General features: G+C 63.9%; 3 protein-coding genes across 3 annotated transcripts; all 3 read left to right on the top strand.

Annotated features, from left to right (window-relative positions):
- The first annotated feature begins 271 nt into the window (after nt 1-271).
- FAM193B (family with sequence similarity 193 member B) lies at nt 272-7,826 on the top strand. Its single transcript, XM_064388348.1, has 10 exons — nt 272-521; nt 1,769-2,008; nt 2,631-2,853; nt 3,002-3,211; nt 3,474-3,861; nt 4,798-4,993; nt 5,366-5,602; nt 6,114-7,125; nt 7,222-7,297; nt 7,474-7,826. The coding sequence occupies exons 1-10, from the start codon at nt 321-323 to the stop codon at nt 7,568-7,570; spliced, it is 2,880 nt and encodes a 959-aa protein (XP_064244418.1). The 5' UTR covers nt 272-320; the 3' UTR covers nt 7,571-7,826.
- A 70-nt stretch (nt 7,827-7,896) lies between these two features.
- On the top strand, nt 7,897-14,043 carry DDX41 (DEAD-box helicase 41). The gene is made up of 17 exons (XM_064388349.1): nt 7,897-8,074; nt 8,153-8,251; nt 8,329-8,488; nt 8,568-8,642; nt 8,935-8,995; nt 9,662-9,798; nt 9,955-10,027; nt 10,194-10,347; nt 10,443-10,579; nt 10,886-11,048; nt 11,137-11,268; nt 11,442-11,513; nt 11,722-11,818; nt 12,143-12,292; nt 12,421-12,492; nt 12,591-12,701; nt 12,891-14,043. Exons 1-17 carry the CDS (start codon nt 8,051-8,053, stop codon nt 13,025-13,027), a joined length of 1,854 nt encoding a protein of 617 aa, XP_064244419.1. The 5' UTR covers nt 7,897-8,050; the 3' UTR covers nt 13,028-14,043.
- DOK3 (docking protein 3) lies at nt 13,714-16,660 on the top strand. The gene is made up of 5 exons (XM_064388350.1): nt 13,714-13,770; nt 15,068-15,361; nt 15,464-15,557; nt 15,635-15,807; nt 15,889-16,660. The coding sequence occupies exons 1-5, from the start codon at nt 13,714-13,716 to the stop codon at nt 16,603-16,605; spliced, it is 1,335 nt and encodes a 444-aa protein (XP_064244420.1). The 3' UTR covers nt 16,606-16,660.
- Nucleotides 16,661-16,744: the final 84 nt, after the last annotated feature.

Genomic DNA, 16,744 nt, shown 5'->3' with positions numbered 1-16,744 from the left:
TTTCAGTGTGAACCCGAGGAGCTGCGCTCCGATGGTCCAGCCGGGGGGGATAGGATGGCGGTGCACCCCCGATCTCGGGTTCCCGGCGGACCCGCGGGAGCCTCGGAGCTCCTCGGGGCGCCGGGCGGATTCGAACCCGCGGCGCTGCGGCCGCTCCCCCTGTCCGCCAGGGGGCGCAGCGCTGCCCTCACCCAAGATGGCGGCGGCGGCTTCAGCTCCCCGAGCGCTTTCCCCCTCCCTCCCTCCCTCCTTCCCGCGGGCAGGGGCCGGACGGGCCGCGCCGCCATATTGGCTGTTGTCCTGGCTGCGGCGGGCTCGCCATGACTCGCCGGCGGAACAAGGCGGCAACGGCGGCAACGGCGACGGCGGCGGCGGCAGGTGGCTCCGGGCCTCGTCGTGACAGGATGGCGGGTCCCGACGTCGGGCCTCCCCCGCCGCCACCACCACCGGAACCGCCCGCCCCGCCTGAGGTGGCGGCGGCGGCGGGCAGCGGCGGGGAGTCGGGCAGAGGCAGCGCGCAGGTACCGGGGCAGCGCTGCGGCGGGCGCGGGGCTGGCTCCGAGGGGGGTTCAGCTGCGCGGGGATGGAGCCCTGCCCATTGCACCCCATCCCCGCGGGGCCCTGCCCCATCCCCGCCCCGACCCCCGGCTCGGAGCATCCCTGCGGATGGGCTCGGAGCGCTCCCAGAGCGCCCCGCGGGCGGGCCCAGCCCTGCCTCAGCCCTGCCTCAGCCCTGCCGCTGGGCGATGGCAGGTGGCTCCAGCATCCTCGTGCAGCGCGCTTCTCCCGGCTGGACACACCTGGCTGCCGCCACCTGCTCCGGGCTGTGGGCAGGGAGGCGGGGGTGGGCGCCGGGCGTGGATGTGCTGGGCGGACTGGGGACAGCCGTGGTGTCACCCGCCGTGGTGTCACCCGCCTTGGCGGCTGTGTCAGCTGGGATGTTGGGTGGCCCGGTTGCTCCCCCCTCGCTGTGGGTGGGCAGGGGGGCTGTGCCCCCACCCTGCTCTCCTTGGCCTCTGACCTTTGCTTCACCTTGAGCCTGCAGACGCCATCTGTTTGGCAGCAGCAGTTCAATGCACGGCTCATTGTGGCAGGGCCCCGCTGCGCCGGCAGACAATGGGGGCCCCCTCGCCCGCGCCACGCCGGGCTCGTCACGGCTGTCAGGGCTCCGGCGAGCCCGAGGGACGCAGCCTGGCTCCCGCAGGGGAGCCCCAGCCTGGCTGTGCCTGTGCAGGGAGAGCGTGAGGCAGCACGGGGGGCTGCACCCCACCCCGGCGCATCAGCACCGCTGGCTGTGCAGAACAAAGAGGCGGGAGAGAGGGCTTGGGGCTCTCGGGTGACACAGCGGGGGCATCTTTGATGGGCAAGGAGGGAGAGTTGAGGCTGTCAGAGCCACCCTTCATATCCCTGTGTGGGATTTCTGTGGGTCTTGCTTTGCCATGCATGTACACTCAGTCTCACTGTACCAGAGGTGATGGTGGGAGTTGCTGACAGCTTCCCAGCCTTGCTTGGTGGCAAGGCTGGCTCTTTGGCATGCTGTGATCTTCCCAGAAATCCAAACACTCCCAGGCTGGCACATGGCAGGTTGGCAGCAGCTGGCCAGCCTGAGGCTGCTCTGCTCCAGTGGGAGAAGGTGCAATACCACATGTAGCCTGTAAGGATTTCCTTGGTTTGGTGTCAGCGTCCTGAGGTCTCTTTCCCTGCCTCATCTGCCCCACATCTGCGCCAGATCACACCTGGGTGACTCAGTCTGTGTGTCCTTCCTCAGGTGCTGCCCACTGCCAACCAGTCCGTGCAGACCTGCTGCCTGCTGTGCCACCGCGAGCGCAAGGACTGGGGAGGGCCGTCCCACAACGGGCTGGTTTCCCCGGGCGAGAGGCTGCCACCAGACTTCGTGCCAACGCTCGTGCAGAACCTCCTGGGAGAAATGCCACTGTGGATCTGCCAGAGCTGCCGGAAGAGCGTGGAGGAGGAAGAGCGGCGGGCGGTGCAGGAGCAGGCCCTGGCGGTGTGTGGGGCTGGGGTGTGAAGGCCGGGGCTGTGCCTGTGGGAACGGGGCACTGAGCACCCTGTGCCACTGACTGCGTGTGTGGGTCCCATCCTCACTCTGAGTGTCCCAGACAGCCCAGCCTTCACTTCCCCTGCCTCTGGCTCAGCAGGGAAGGGACAGGCCCTGTTAGGGCAGTGTGTGGTGCTGTGGAGGCTCATCCAGCAGCGTGCCATGCTTGGAGCTGCCAGGCTGGCGGGACTGACAGTGCCACTGCTCTCCTCTGCCGCACGTTGTGCCGCGTCCCCCAGCCCCAGGGCTGCTCCCTTCATGACGCAGAGAGAGGCAGTGGCTGCCAGGGCAAGTGCCTGCCTGTGCGTGGGGTACAGGAGCTGGCTTCTGCCTGGCTGTATTTAACCCTGCCCTGCTGTGAGTGGCACCAGCAGAGGTGTGTGGCCCTTGGCATGGCCCAGCCTCTGTGGGCCAGGCTGTGCTGGTGTGGATGGAGGGGGTGTTTGTCTCTCCCAAGACAGTGCTAAAAGTGGTTCACATGAGCTGAGCCCCTGCTGCAGTGGAGGGAGTCTTAGTGCAGGGGGCCAAGGTGTCCCCTCAGCCACTTAGCATTCTGTGTTTCCTTTGATAGGTCTCGTTATCCCACACATCCTGCAAGTCGCAGTCTTGTGGGGGTGGCTCACACTCCTCTTCCTCCTCCTCCTCATCTTCTTCCTCCTCGTGCCACGGGAACTCAGGGGACTGGGACCCCAGCTCGTTTCTGTCTGCTCACAAGCTCTCGGGCCTCTGGAACTCGCAGCACACCAACGGGACCGTGCAGGGCAGCCCCCTTGGGGCTCCCCCAGCTGCACTAGGTGAGCTGCAGCTGGCTGTGGGGTGGAGGTGATTTCCTTGTGGGCAAGGATGGCCAGGCTGGACCTCTGAATCTCAGTACCCATATTGGGCCCCTTTGAAAAAGGCAGATGGTGCAGGGATTCAGCCCCAGCTCCTCTTCCCTTCCAGGTGACAAGCACCCTGGCCTCGCTCTGTCTCCGGAGTGCGCCAGCCAGGTGTCGGCCATGGCGCCGGGGCTGAAGGCCTGTCCCTACAGCCACACGGCCTCTGCCACCTCCAGCAACGCCACGCCGGGCTCGCCTCTGCCTACCTCACTCGACTTCTGCAAGACGCTGCCGAAGCAGTTCAAAAGCTTGTGCCGGAGGGCCACCCCGCCAGGTACGCGCCCAGGGACAGCCCCGGCACCGCCTCCTCTGCTGCTCCAGAGCCTTCCCTCTCGCCCTGTTCTCATGGGCTGAATCCTGTGGGGGAGGCACACTGACCCCAAGGCTCTGTGTGAGCGGGGATGGCTTCTGTCCCAAGCACTCTGATGTCTGGGAGGAGAAACAGCTTGTGCAAAGGTGGTGGGTGGCTCTGAGCGTGGCCTTGGTCCCTGCAGCACAGCCGGTGTCTGACTGTCTGTGCTCCTGCCTCTCTGCAGGTGAGGCCTTCCACTCCTCAGAGCATCATCAGCACTCCGACCTCACTGCTCCTCCCAACAGCCCCACCGGCCTCCCCTCGCAGCCCCCGGCGCTGCTGCCCTCCAAGCAGACCCCTCCCCACGCGGGGCCCTTCAGCTCCTCGCAGGCCGCGCTCTTCCCTGCTCCCAGCGCGCAGGCGGCGGCCCCCAAGCCGGTGCCCGAGTCCCCTCCGGCCAGCACGGCCTCACACAGCCCAGGGCCCTGCAAGAGCCCTCACCTGCCCCCTGCCAACGTGCCGCTGCTGAAGATGCCGCCGCCGCTGTCGGGCTGTGCTCATCCCTGCAACGGGCACTGCAGCACTTCACTCATCCCTCCTCCTGCCTCCCACCAGCTGCCCAGCACAAACAGGTGAGTAGAGGAGCCCTGCCTGCTTCCAGCCTCTCCTTGTGGGGCCACGTGCCTTTTCTCCCGTCCCTGACCATGGATGCACTTCTCCCTGTGGAGGCACTGACCGCCCTGGCATGGTGGTGCAGGAGGCTGCTGTCTTTGTGGGCCAGTTGCACTGCTGCAGACCGAAGGTGAAGCTCTTTCTCTCCCAACGCGTGTTCCTCCTGCGGTTGTCCTTTGGTTCTGTGGTGCAGAAGAGGCTGTGCTTCTCCAGCTAAAAGACCCAAAGGAACACCCTGATCAACCTGCAGTTGGCCAACAGGACCTATGTCAGTGAGACCTGTCAGGCAGCTGTGGCACTGAGCAAAGGTTCTCGAGAAGATGGAGCCTGTGGACTTGTTCTGCTCACCTGTTCCTCTGGCCCTCTTTGGGCTGCCTGTGCCCTGGAAGAGAGCACCTTGCTTCCTCTCTGCTAATTAGCTCTCTCTGTGGAGAGCCAGTCGGGTCCTGAGCTGGATCTTGAGAAATGATGCTGTGGGCTGTGCCCTGGCCTCCCTGTCTCTGAGCTGGGTAGCCTGTGCCCTTGTGAGCTGGGCCTGCCTCACTTGGGGATGTCTGGCAGCTGCACAGTCCCAGTGTTCCTCACCTGTGCTACCTGCTACCCCCAGTGAGTACCGTGCCCTGCCCTGCTCTCAGCCCTGGCTCGCTGGGGCTCTGCTGCACCAGCCTCCTGCTGGCCAGAGGCCCCGAGGGCTGCGAGTGACAGATTGCTGCTCCTCTGGGCTCCTGGGGCATCTTCCCAGAAGAGGAGAATTCAGGGGAGGGGGTTTGTCCTGCAAATCCTTCTGCTTGGGCACAAACTTCCCCAGGAGGGCTGTTCCTACATGCATAGCATGGGGCAATTTTTGAGATACCCTGGCACCTGCTCACCTCTCGCCCTTCTCCCCTTCTCCTCAGGGACCCCTCTTGCAAAGGGCACAAATTCCCAAACGGTACCAGCTGCCACCCACCACAGCCCTGCGAGGCAGACGAGGGACTTGGGGAGGATGAGGACAGCAGCTCAGAGCGCAGTTCCTGCACCTCCTCTTCCACCAACCAGAAAGATGGGAAGTTCTGTGACTGCTGCTACTGTGAGTTCTTCGGCCACAACGCGGTGAGTGAGGGGCTGGTCTGCAGCCACCCCTGGTCCTTGCTTTGGTGGGGAGCCATCACTCGGTCCCTGTGCCCGGAGTGGGAGGTGGGCAGGTCTGGCCACAGCTGTTTCCTGCAGGCATGTACATCCCCCATTTCCTTTTCTACCTTGCTTCATCAGCCTGCTGGTCCCTTGCTCCCGACTCGCAGCCGCCTGCCCAGCCCCAGGGCTCGGAGCAGCCGGCCAAGCCCTGTGGCTTCACGGAGGAAGAGCTCAGTAGGGCTGTGCTGACTTGTCCCTGAGACTGCAGGGAAGGGAGTGGCTGGAAGGTCACGGGGGCTGCCTGCCCCTCACGCTGGCTGGTGCCTGGCTGACAGCACTTGCCTTCCACAGCCCCCGGCCGCTCCCACGAGCCGCAACTACGCTGAGATCCGAGAGAAGTTGCGTTCTCGCCTCACCAAGAGAAAAGAGGAGCTGCCACAGAAACTAGGGCACAACAGCAGCTCAGGGGAGCCCGCCGTGGACCACCGCAATGTGGATGAGCTGCTGGACTACATCAACAGCACAGAGCCCAAGCCCTTGAACAGTGCCAAGGCAGCCAAGCGGGCACGGCACAAGCAGAAGAAGAAGGTGAGGCTGGGCAGAGGCTGGGGCTGCAGGAGGAGGGCCAGGCAGGGCTGTGCTGCTGGCAGGGCTTTTCCTTCTCTCTCTTGCATCCATTTGGGTTCTTGAATTCTGTGTCACTGTCACCCAAGGTGGCAGCAGTGCCTGTCCCATGTAGGACTCCCCCTGCCTCAGTTCCTGCAGAGGGTTGCCCAGCCCTCCTGGGTGCCTTGGGCTGCACTGTCCCGTCTGCTCCATGACACATTCTGACACCATGCATCTCTGGCAGGGAGAGGCGGTGCCATGATGGCTCTTTCTGGTGCCTGGTGCCCAGAGCAGTGTCAGGTGTGCAGTGTCCAGCTGTTGCAGTGCCCACGGGGGAAATGTGACAGTTTAGGGGCCGTGGGAGATGTGACATAGCTGTGCTGAGCATCTATCCTTGAGTTTGCTGTCAGGCAAAGCTGGAGCAAAGCTCTGTGTCCTGCACCCAGGGTTCTGTGGCCCAGCCCAAATGATCCTCATGGCTTCTGTGTTGCAGGAGAAGGAGAAAGCCCAGCTGGAGGCAGAGGCCCAGAAACGGGCCGAGCGTGCCCCTGCAGCCAGCCAGGCCAGGGAGCCAGCTGAGGAGAAGCTGCTGGAGTGGCCAGAGCTGGAGCTGGAGCGGGTGAACAGCTTCCTGAGCAGCCGGCTGCAGGAGATCAAGAACACCATCAAGGACTCCATCCGGGCCAGTTTCAGCGTCTACGACCTCAACCTGGATGTCAATGACTTCCCCAAGAAGGCAGCTGTCCTGGAGCAGAAGAACCTGCTCTCCAACCTCAACGGCTCTTCCGACCTGCAGGACATAGACCTGGCGCTGGCCCCGCTCAGCCTGGGCCCTGCCAAGAGCCACGCGCTGCTGCGGGCTGAGCCGGGCCCGCGGTGGGGCGAGGGGCCCGGGGAGCCCCCGCCAGCCCCAGGAGGGGCCGAGAACGGCGTGGTGAAGCGGCTGAGCGCCGTGCCCAGCCTGTCCCGCATGATCTGGGTGCAGTCCAAGGCTGCCGACTGCGCCGCCGACGGCCACGGGCCCAGCCCGGAGCCCCGGGAGGGGCCGCAGCCCAAGGGGCCGGAGCCGCCGGAGCCGCCGCCCGCGGGGAGCCGGCAGAGGAAGAACAAGCGGCAGAACGGGCAGGCGAAGAAAGGGGAGGGCGGCACGGCCGTGCCCGGCGGCCAGCCCCGGCTGGAGAGCCCTGCTGCGAAGGGGCAGGTGCTGGGAACCAAGCACCCTTCCAAGGGCAGTGCCCCGGAGCCGCAGCGGGCCGGCGGCTGTGCCGAGCCCGGGGAGGGCGGCAAGGGGCAGCCCTGGGCCTCCCCCAGCGCTGCCAGGGCGGAGAGAGAGAGAGCCAGCGAGTGGAAAGGCCGGAGGGGAGAGGGCAAAGCGGAGCTGCCCGAGCTGGCGCCGCAGCAGCCGCCCGCCCTGGCCACCCACCTTGCCCTGGGGGGCTCCCCCCAGCCCAAGGGCAAGAGCAGGAAGAGCCGAAACAAAGTGGAGAAATCCAGTACCTCGATCGGTGAGTGCCGTGCGGCGCCATGCTCTCTGTGGCCCCTGGCCCAGCTGGCAGCCCCTCCCTGCCCTGCAGCGCTCACCCTCTGCTCTGCTTTCCCAGATGATGTGTTCCTGCCCAAGGACCTGGATGGGGCAGAGATGGACGAGACTGACAGAGAAGTGGAGTATTTCAAAAGGTGAGGGGAGAACCGTGCAGGGCTGAGCTCTGCTGGCCGGGCTGGGGGCGTGAAGGGGCCGGGGGCTGCCTGGGGCTGGGCTCACACAGGGGCTGGGGGTCCCGATGGGCTGGGGGCTGCCTGGGGCCGGGGTCACACGGGCTGGGGGCTGACTGGGGCTGTGCTTTCCGTGCCAGGTTCTGCCTAGACTCGGCCAAGCAGACGCGGCAGAAGGTGGCCGTGAACTGGACCAACTTCACCCTGAAGAAAACCACTTCCAGCGCAGCCCAGTGAGGTGCGGAGGGGCCACCCCCGCCCACCCACGGCCGCTCGCCTCTCCTCACTGTGCCCCCCGCCTCACCTTGGTGGGGTCCCCTCCTTCGCGGGGGCCCCGGTGCTCTCCTGCCCCGCGGGGACCCCCGGGGCTCCCTCCATCCTCCTGCCCCTCCCCGCGGGGTGATCCCGGCCGTCCCGTCCCCCTCTCCGCGGGCACGCGGCTCCCCGTGCCGCGGGGAAGGACCGTGCTGGACCCAATAAAGAACTTTTTAATTTTTTATTTTATTTAAACCCCGGTGTCCGCTGCTTTCTGCCGCGCCGGGGAACGTGAGGGGGCGGGAGAGACGAGGTGTAGAACGCAGCCTGCGCAAGTTTGGCCGCCGCTGGGACCCGTCGTGCCGAGTCGCAGCTCCCGCCCAGTGGCGCCCCCTGCGCGTTGCTAGGCGATGGCGCTGGGCGGGATGACGTAACTTCCTGTGTCGCTTCCGGGAAGGAGCCATGGAGGCCGCGGCGGAGCGGAAGGTGGGAGCGGGCCCGGCCCCCGGTACCCCCCGCTCCCGGCGCCGCCCCGGGCCCCCCTCACCGCCTGTCTTCCCGCAGAGGCAGCGCGAGGAGCCGGCGGACACGTCCGACCTGTCCGGAGAGGACGATGAGGACTACGTGCCCTACGTGCCCGTCAAGCAGCGCAAGCAGCAGATGGTAATGGGGGAACGGGGCTGCCGGGAGAGCTCCGCGCCGCCCTCCGCCGCCAGCCCGCTCACCCCGCGTCCTTGCAGCTGCAGAAGCTGCTGCAGATGCGGCGGAAGGTGGTGTCCGAGGAGGAGCAGCGGGACAGCGGCAGCGAGCAGCGCGGGGACGAGGATGACATCCCGCTGGGGCCCCAGTCCAACATCAGCCTGCTGGACCAGCACCAGCACCTCAAGGAGAAGGCGGAAGGTGAGGCAGGAGCTGCCAGCGGCGCTGGGTGGCTTCCAGGGGACAGCAAAGCCCCTCATTGCTTTTGGCTCTCCCCCAGCTCGGAAGGAGTCAGCCAAGGAGAAGCAGCTGAAGGAGGAAGAGAAGATCCTGGAGAGCGTGGCAGAGGGCCGGGGTGAGTGGCAGCTCTGTGTCTCAGGTCTGTCTGCAGGCTCCCAGGGCAGCAGGAGAGCTGCTCCCTGCCGTGGGAATGCTCAGGGGTGGGGCAGTGGGTGCCCTCGGCTGGCACTGCCTGCCTTGGCACAGGGCTCTGGGCACAGCAGCACGCGCTGCTCCTGTGCCAGAGGGGCTGCCTGTGCTGCTCCTCTCGTGTCCCCAGACATCATCTCCCAGAGTGTGTGCCCCAGGAGCTCTCAGTGGGGTTGGGTGCACGAGGAGTTTGCTCAGTGCCCATCTTTGTCCTGCAGCTCTGATGTCGGTGAAGGAGATGGCCAAGGGCATCACCTACGATGACCCAATCAAAACCAGGTGGGTTTCACAGCACAGCTCACAACTTCTCCTTCTGAAAACATCACCTCATCGTGGCTGAAGAGGACTAACAGCCACAGAGTCTTGCAGGGGCAGTGCAGCTCTGCAGCTCCTGCCTGCCTGACTGGGTTTGTGTCATTATCTGTAAAATCAAACGCTGCTGAGTCGCACTGGAAGTTGTTTGGTGTACAGTAAGGCTTGATAAAGAACATTTATGTTAAACTGGGAGGCCTGAGGGTTGGTCTTCAGGTCTGGGAGGTCACTAAGCCAGAGAAAGAGTCTGGAGGAGCCTTGACAGCATTGTCAGGGTGCTGATTGATCACGGGTTGGACTCAATAATCTCAGAGGTCTTTTCCCACTTCAGTGATCTGAGGCAGTGTCAGGGAGATGATTGAGGTGTGTCCAGATGTTTTTGGCATGTTCCATCCACCATCCCCAGGCTGTTCTCAGCTGTTAGCTTAGCACTCTTCACTGGGATTTTGGGCAAGGGTTTAATGCATGGAACTGGCTCAGATCTGCCCCTGCGCTCCCTCCATGGAGCCCCTTGGGGCTGCCTGTTCTATCTGGGAGGATATTGGAGCCTAAGAGGGAGTTCCCCTGGATTCCTCCATGGGGTTCTGGAGGCCTGGCCTCATCCTGCACTGTGAGCTGTTTGTGCTTTCACAGCTGGAGAGCTCCTCGGCACATCCTGGGCATGTCGGAGGCGCGGCACGACCGCGTTCGCAAGAAGTTCCACATCCTGGTGGAGGGGGAGGGCATCCCACCCCCCATCAAGAGCTTCAAGGAGATGAAGTTCCCAGCAGGTAGGCCAGGAGTGGAGCCTGGAAGGGATCCCACCTTTTTCCTGGCTGTTGGTCTGGGCGGTGTTTGTCGCTGGTGGAAGAGCTGCTGCTGGACCTGAGTGGGGAAAGAGGAAAGAGTTCAGGTCATGAAATGCATTGTGCCTTGTTCTCTGACAGCTATCCTGAGAGGCTTGAAGAAAAAAGGAATCCAGCAGCCAACACCCATACAGATCCAAGGCATCCCCACAATGTGAGTCTCTGTCCCCATCCCAGAGCACAGAGTGGCTGCTCCCACTCAGGGGTGCGGACCAGGCTCTCTTCCCTGGTGACAGATGCATGCTGTCACCTTGCTCAGCCCTGGAGGTTTGAGCTCTCCATGTTGTTCCTCCTCTCCATCGGCCCTGTTTCTCTGGCAGACTCTCAGGAAGGGATATGATTGGCATTGCATTCACTGGTTCTGGGAAGACCTTGGTGTTCACCCTGCCGGTGATCATGTTCTGCCTGGAGCAGGAGAAGAGGCTGCCGTTCTCTAAGCGAGAGGGACCCTACGGACTCATCATCTGTCCCTCGGTGAGTGCCAGGAGGAGGCTGTGACTCACCTGCAGTGGCAGTCCTAAACTCTGCCTGCACAGAGGTGTGGGAACGAGCTGGTTTTGTCTCTGCAGCGGGAGCTGGCCCGGCAGACCCACGGCATCCTGGAGTACTACTGCCGTCTGCTGCAGGAGGACGGGCTGCCCCCGCTGCGCTGCGCCCTCTGCATCGGGGGCATGTCTGTCAAGGAGCAGATGGAGACCATCAAACAGTGAGAACCTTCCGGGGGAGTCCCTGGGGCTGCAGCTGCTCTGTTGTCTGCCAGGGAGCTAAGGAGGGGCACCCTGGCTTGAGGAGAGCGTAGGGGAGAAAGTGGTGTGCCAGGGAGGTGTCCTGTGTGGGTGTGCCAGGGAGGTGTCCTGTGTGGGTGTGCCAGGGAGGTGTCCTGTGTGGGTGTGCCAGGGAGGTGTTCTGTGTGGGTGTGCCAGGGAGGTGTCCTGTGTGGGTGTGCCAGGGAGGCGTTCTGCGTGGGGCAGGAATGCCAAGGGCCTGACTGTGCCCTCCTCTCACCCCGCAGTGGGGTGCACATGATGGTGGCAACCCCCGGGCGCCTGATGGACCTGCTGCAGAAGAAGATGGTGAGCCTGGACATCTGCAGGTACCTGGCCTTGGACGAGGCTGACAGGATGATCGACATGGGCTTTGAGGGCGACATCCGTACCATCTTCTCCTACTTCAAGGTACTGAGCTGCCACGATAGGGGCACCGTGGAGCTCAATCCTGCACGTGCCAGGTTGGGGGAGTGCTGAAGGCTTGTTCCCTGTGCAGGGCCAGCGGCAAACCCTCCTCTTCAGTGCCACCATGCCCAAGAAGATCCAGAACTTTGCCAAGAGTGCCCTGGTGAAGCCCATCACCATCAACGTTGGGCGAGCGGGTGCTGCCAGCCTGGATGTTGTGCAGGTGAGGTGTTTGGGTGCTCCTTGTGCCAGTGTGGGAGGCCAGAAGCATTCATGAGGGCACTTAATTCCTGTCTGTGCTGGGGAGCTGGGGTTCATGGCCCTTCTTCCCAGCTAAGGGATTCCAAGCAGTGGCAGTTCCTCTGCTGCCTGACCCATGTCTCTGCTTGTTCCTAGGAGGTGGAGTATGTGAAAGAGGAGGCCAAGATGGTGTACCTGCTGGAATGCCTGCAGAAGACCCCTCCACCTGTGAGTATGCTGGGGACAGTGTGGTCACACTGGGACGTGGGGCAGTGGGAGGAGTGTGCAGAGTGGGCACGTGACTGAGCCATGCTGGGATCAGCACTGCCGTGTGCTCTGCTCAGCAGGAGGGAGTGGGCTTCCCCAGGGGGCTGTGCTGGTGCCAGCAGTGCCAGCCTGCAGAAAGGGCTCTGATACCATGCCTGTGCTGCTGCAGGTGCTGATCTTTGCTGAGAAGAAGGCAGATGTCGATGCAATCCACGAGTACCTGCTGCTCAAGGGTGTGGAAGCTGTGGCCATCCATGGAGGGAAAGGTCAGTGAGGGTTCCAGCGAGGCCTGGGCTCCTGGTGTGACCCCACTCCTGCCAGGAATGTGTGTGGCCATTGAAGGTGCCAGCCTGCAGGAGTTGTTGATGTGTGAGGAAGGGCTGTGACAGTGTCAGGAGTGAGCTCCATGTTGTACATAGCAGGCATAAACACAGTGCAGGTGCCTGTGGGATGTAGAGGCCCCTCTGCTCCCTCACTGGGAGAAAGGCTGCCCGAGGAAGCAATGCTTGACTCTGTACCCACAGTGTTTGCTGCGGTAGGTGGGGCTGGGAGCTCTGCCCTCACTGGTCTTCTCTGCTGGGCCTTTGCAGATCAGGAAGAACGGACAAAAGCCATTGAGGCCTTCCGGGATGGGAAGAAGGATGTCCTGGTTGCCACTGACGTGGCTTCCAAGGGCCTGGACTTCCCAGCCATCCAGCACGTCATCAACTACGACATGCCAGAGGAGATCGAGAACTATGGTAGGCACTGGGCCCTGTGGGAGGGGCTGGAGGCCAGCAAGGCTCAGTGCCTGCCTCTGCAGTGCCTTGGGGCAGGGATGGTCTGTCACACTGAGCTCACCGGGGCTGATCCTGTCCTGTCTCCACAGTTCACCGCATCGGGCGCACGGGCCGTTCGGGCAACACCGGCATCGCCACCACCTTCATCAACAAGGCCTGTGGTGAGCAGCAGCACGGGGCTGGGGGCTGGAGGAGGCAGCTGGCAGTGCCAGGGGGGTGTTGTGAGCAAGCATTGCCTGACCCGTGTCTCTGCCCCCAGACGAGTCAGTGCTGATGGACCTGAAGGCCCTGCTCCTGGAGGCAAAGCAGAAGGTGCCACCTGTGCTCCAGGTGCTGCACTGTGGGGACGAGACCATGCTGGACATCAATGGTGAGAGACCCCAGGCTGACACAGAGAACCCCATGGGGCTGCTGCAAAACCTGCAGCTCGCAGTGCCACAGCACGGGGGAGACACTGGCGTAGCCCCTTTGCTCTGGGCTGGGGGCTGCTGTCCTGGTGTGGCACTGTGCTGCCCTGGCGTGGCCCTGTCCTGCCCCTGACCCCATCCCTCCATTGCAGGTGAGCGGGGCTGTGCCTTCTGTGGTGGCCTGGGCCATCGCATCACCGACTGCCCCAAGCTGGAGGCCATGCAGACCAAGCAAGTCAGCAACATCGGCCGCAAGGACTACCTGGCCCACAGCTCTATGGACTTCTAGCCTGGACAGTGTGCTCCCCTGGATGGGCCTGGGTTTCCTTTCAGCCCAGAAGCCTGTCTTGCACTGCTGTGGCCCCTTTTCCAGAATTTTGTTCACTGGAGCTGTTGCCAGCTCAGCCTGACGAAGCTCCTGGCCAGGAAGGAAATGTACAGAGCTGTGCTGAAACAGCCCGTGACATCAGCAGTGTGTTGGGCAAGCAGGTGGCAGTGCCTCAGGGCAAGAGAAAGCCCCAGGTGGGGCACTGGTCTGCTGCCTCTGCCAGACCCTGCAGTGGTGAGGTCAGGGTCTTGTGTTGCTCCTCAGAAATCCACCCGGTTTCTCTGTGCCCATGTTGCTCACTTGGATTTGTGCATTCTTGGGTGGCTGTTCTGTCCCCCCAGACATGCTGGAGGATGCAGCCGGGGTGAGGTGGAGCATGCTGTGCTCATGTCAGGCGCTCCCCGAGGTTCTTCCTGTGCTCTGCCCCCGCGTTCTGCCCCAGTGCCCTGCTGTGAGGGGGAGGGCGGGCACATGGACACCTCCTGTGGCCCAGCCTCTGCCCCCCATCCCACACCCCAAAAAGGGGAAGTCTCTCTGAGACGGAAGTCTGCCCCATGCCTTTCCTTCGACTGCAGCAGTCACATTTTCTCTGCTGTGGGTAGCCTGAGTCCCTCATCCTTGCCTGGCTGCCAGGGTGAGCTGGGCCCATGGAGAGACCAGTGAAGGATGGGATCCTTTATGTGCAGCACACCAAATTTGGAAAGGTAAAGGGTGGATTTGGGGTTGGTAGAGGGTTTGCCCTGATTTGTCATGATGCCGGGCCTGGGGCTGGGCCCTCAGTGGCCTGGGAAGGAGCCAGACCCATTGGAGCTATCCTTGGGGGAGCCCTGGGCTCAGCAGCTCCATAACTGGGGCTTTCCCATGGAGCTGAGGGGACTCATCTGTTGGGCACCCGCTCTGGCTCGCCCGTGTGTTGGGTTCTTCTTGCTTGGTCACCATGTGATTCTCAATGGAAGAATAAACATGCGTTAATATGGCGCAGCTCCAGCGTGTGTGTGTGTGTGTGTGTGTGTGTGTGTGTGTGTGAGTGGGGCCCTGGGGACATGGGACATGTGGGACATGTCTCTGTGCCCCCCATTGGCCCAGCCCTGGGGGGCCAGCACCATCCAGCGACACCCTCGTGGCTTGGGCTGCTCCTCTGTGCCCTTGGAGGGGACAGTGAGTGCCACAGCCCTCAGGACAGGGTGTGGGTGACACGGTGGGTACCTGGGGTCGGGCCAGCTCCAGGGGGCTCTTGGGTGTTGGCAAAGTAGGTCCTGCTGGCACACTGCTCACGCCACGGCAGGGTGGCCGTGTCCTGTGGGGCTGCAATCGCACTCGGACCTCCCTGCTGAACAAGGACCAAGCCCTGGAAGCACAGCAGGCAGCCCTGTGTGTGGGGAGCTGGTGCCCTGCCATGGAGCAGGCAGGTGGGCTGGGGGTGGTGGGTATTTTGGGTGCTTGGCTGCATCTGGTTCCTGCAGGGCGGAGGCTCTGCTGCACTTTTGAGGTTCATGGTGGCACGCGCCCCCGCTATCCCATGACAGACTGGAAAGGTGCTGGTGCTGCAGAGGCTCCCCTGGGAGGAAGCAGGCTGCTCAGCAGATGTGAGGCTGTCAGCAGGAGCCTTTGCAGCTCAAAATGGCTTTAATTTGCATCAGGGTCTGTCCTGAGAACAGCTTGAGAGCTCAGCTGCAGGTCGGCAGGCCAGCACTTGCAGCAGGGAACAAAGAGCAGGACCTGGTGCTCAGGGAGCCGGGAGTGAGTGTGACTCACCCAGTGAGCCATGCCAAGCCCGCTCGGGGCCAGGCCCCCCTCAGCCCAGCTTTGGGCCTGCCCTGCCCCACAGTCAGGGCTCTGTGCTGGCCCCTGTTCTCTGTGCCCTCCAACAGCATCTGGTGGGTGCAGGCCAGGACTCCCCTATGCCCCTCATGCCCTGTATGGAGGGCAGTGCTGCCAGATGCAGCAGCCAGCTCTTTGCTGACCTGTTTTTCCCCTGCCTTTGCCCTTCCCGTGCATTAGAGGTGCTGGAGGAAGATGCGAGCCCAGCTGTTTGCCGCCAGCCCGTCCGGCGTGGCCCGCATGGAGAAGTTCGATGTGCGGGATGATGGCACGGCCCCAGAGAAGATGTCCCTGCAGAGGTGTGCCCGCCGGGTGATCCGCCTCTCTGACTGCGTCTCTGTGGGCCCGGCGGGCACGGAGAGCTGCCCCAAAGCCACTGCTGCCTTCTACCTCACCACCACCGAGAAGAGCTATGTGCTGGCAGCCGAGCAGCGCGACGAATGGATCACCCAGCTCTGCCAGCTGGCCTTCCAGGTACCAGCTTGGCTAAGCTGGGAGGCTCCAGGGCAGGCAGGGGATTTGTCCTTTCCCCCCTACCCCATCCCAGGTAATACTCACATCCCCTTGCTGTTTCAGGGTGCAAAAGAGACAGTGCCAAGCAGTGCCAGGACCCAGCCCGGCCCTGCTGTCCCCATGGAGGAGAACTCCCTCTACTCGTCCTGGCAGGACCGTACGTGCAGGGGTGGTGAGGAGGGCTGGGGTGGGCTGCAGCTCAGTGCTGACCCCTGGCTTGTTTGGCTCCCACAGTGACTGAATTCTTGGTGCTGGTGGTCCAGACGGAGGCGGCCACCCGCTGCGGGCTGCATGGGCACTACCTGCTCTCAGCCCTTCCCCAGAGCCTGACGCTGAAGGACCCCCAGTCCCGCCAGCCCCTGCTCACCTGGCCCTACCCCTTCCTTCGCAAGTTTGGCCAGGACCAGGTGAGTGCCCCACTCCCTTCTTGGGGCTGTTGCCTGCCCAGGGTGGGTGGCAGCCCCTCACTCTCCCCTCTGACCCTGCAGGCTGTCTTCTCCTTCGAGGCTGGCCGCCGCAGTGACTCTGGCGAGGGCACCTTCACCTTCAGCACCCCACGGGCCCCTGAGCTCTGCCGGGCTGTGGCTGCTGCCATTGCCTGCCAGCAGCAGGGCAAGGACACCCTGGACCCCAGACTCTTCTGTGTCTCAGACCCCCAGCTCTTTGCACAGGGCCTTGAGCCCCAGCCCTGGGGGTCTGGGAGCGACGATCCCCAGCCCAGCCCAGCCCTGGGGGGCACACAGCCTGCCTCCCACCCCCCTGCCAACCTCCTCCGCTTCACCCCACCAGAGCCAGAGGCCTCTTGCCCCATCGTCTATGCCTCCATCGCCCGGGGCCAGCAGCCCCTCTTTGTGTCAGGGCAGCCAGGCTCCGGGGAGCCCTGGGCCGTGGGGAAGCCGCTCCCTGAGCATCTCTACGAGAACATCTTCACTGCAGAACCACATCCAGCCGGGGCCCAGGAAGAGGAGGAGGAAGGGCAGTGGGAGCTGGGGCGCCGACAGGCCCCCGAGGGCCACAGCGGTGACGGGGGGCCGGTCTATGACAACCGGGCCGCCATGGCACAGACCCCCCGCGCCGCGGGCTGGGGGCGCGGAGGGCAGCAGGCGCTGTCAGGGCGCTCCGGGCACAAGCCTCACAGCACCCTTCGGGCCAAGCTGGTGCGGCTGCTGAGCCGGGAGAGCCCCGGAGCGCGGGACTGGGCTTGATGTGGCCGGTGCCGGCCGGTTCGGTCAATAAAGGCCCTTCCCGGACTCGGCTCCGCCGCTGCCCTGAGGAGCGGGGGGGGCAGCTCGAGCCTCGCCGCTAGGGGGCGCCGCCGTGCCCGCCCCGGCAGGCAGAGGCGCG

Source organism: Passer domesticus, chromosome 13 (assembly GCF_036417665.1).
Source record: "Passer domesticus isolate bPasDom1 chromosome 13, bPasDom1.hap1, whole genome shotgun sequence".
Taxonomy (NCBI): Eukaryota; Metazoa; Chordata; class Aves; order Passeriformes; family Passeridae; genus Passer; species Passer domesticus.
This window is presented reverse-complemented; position numbering and strand designations above follow the sequence as displayed.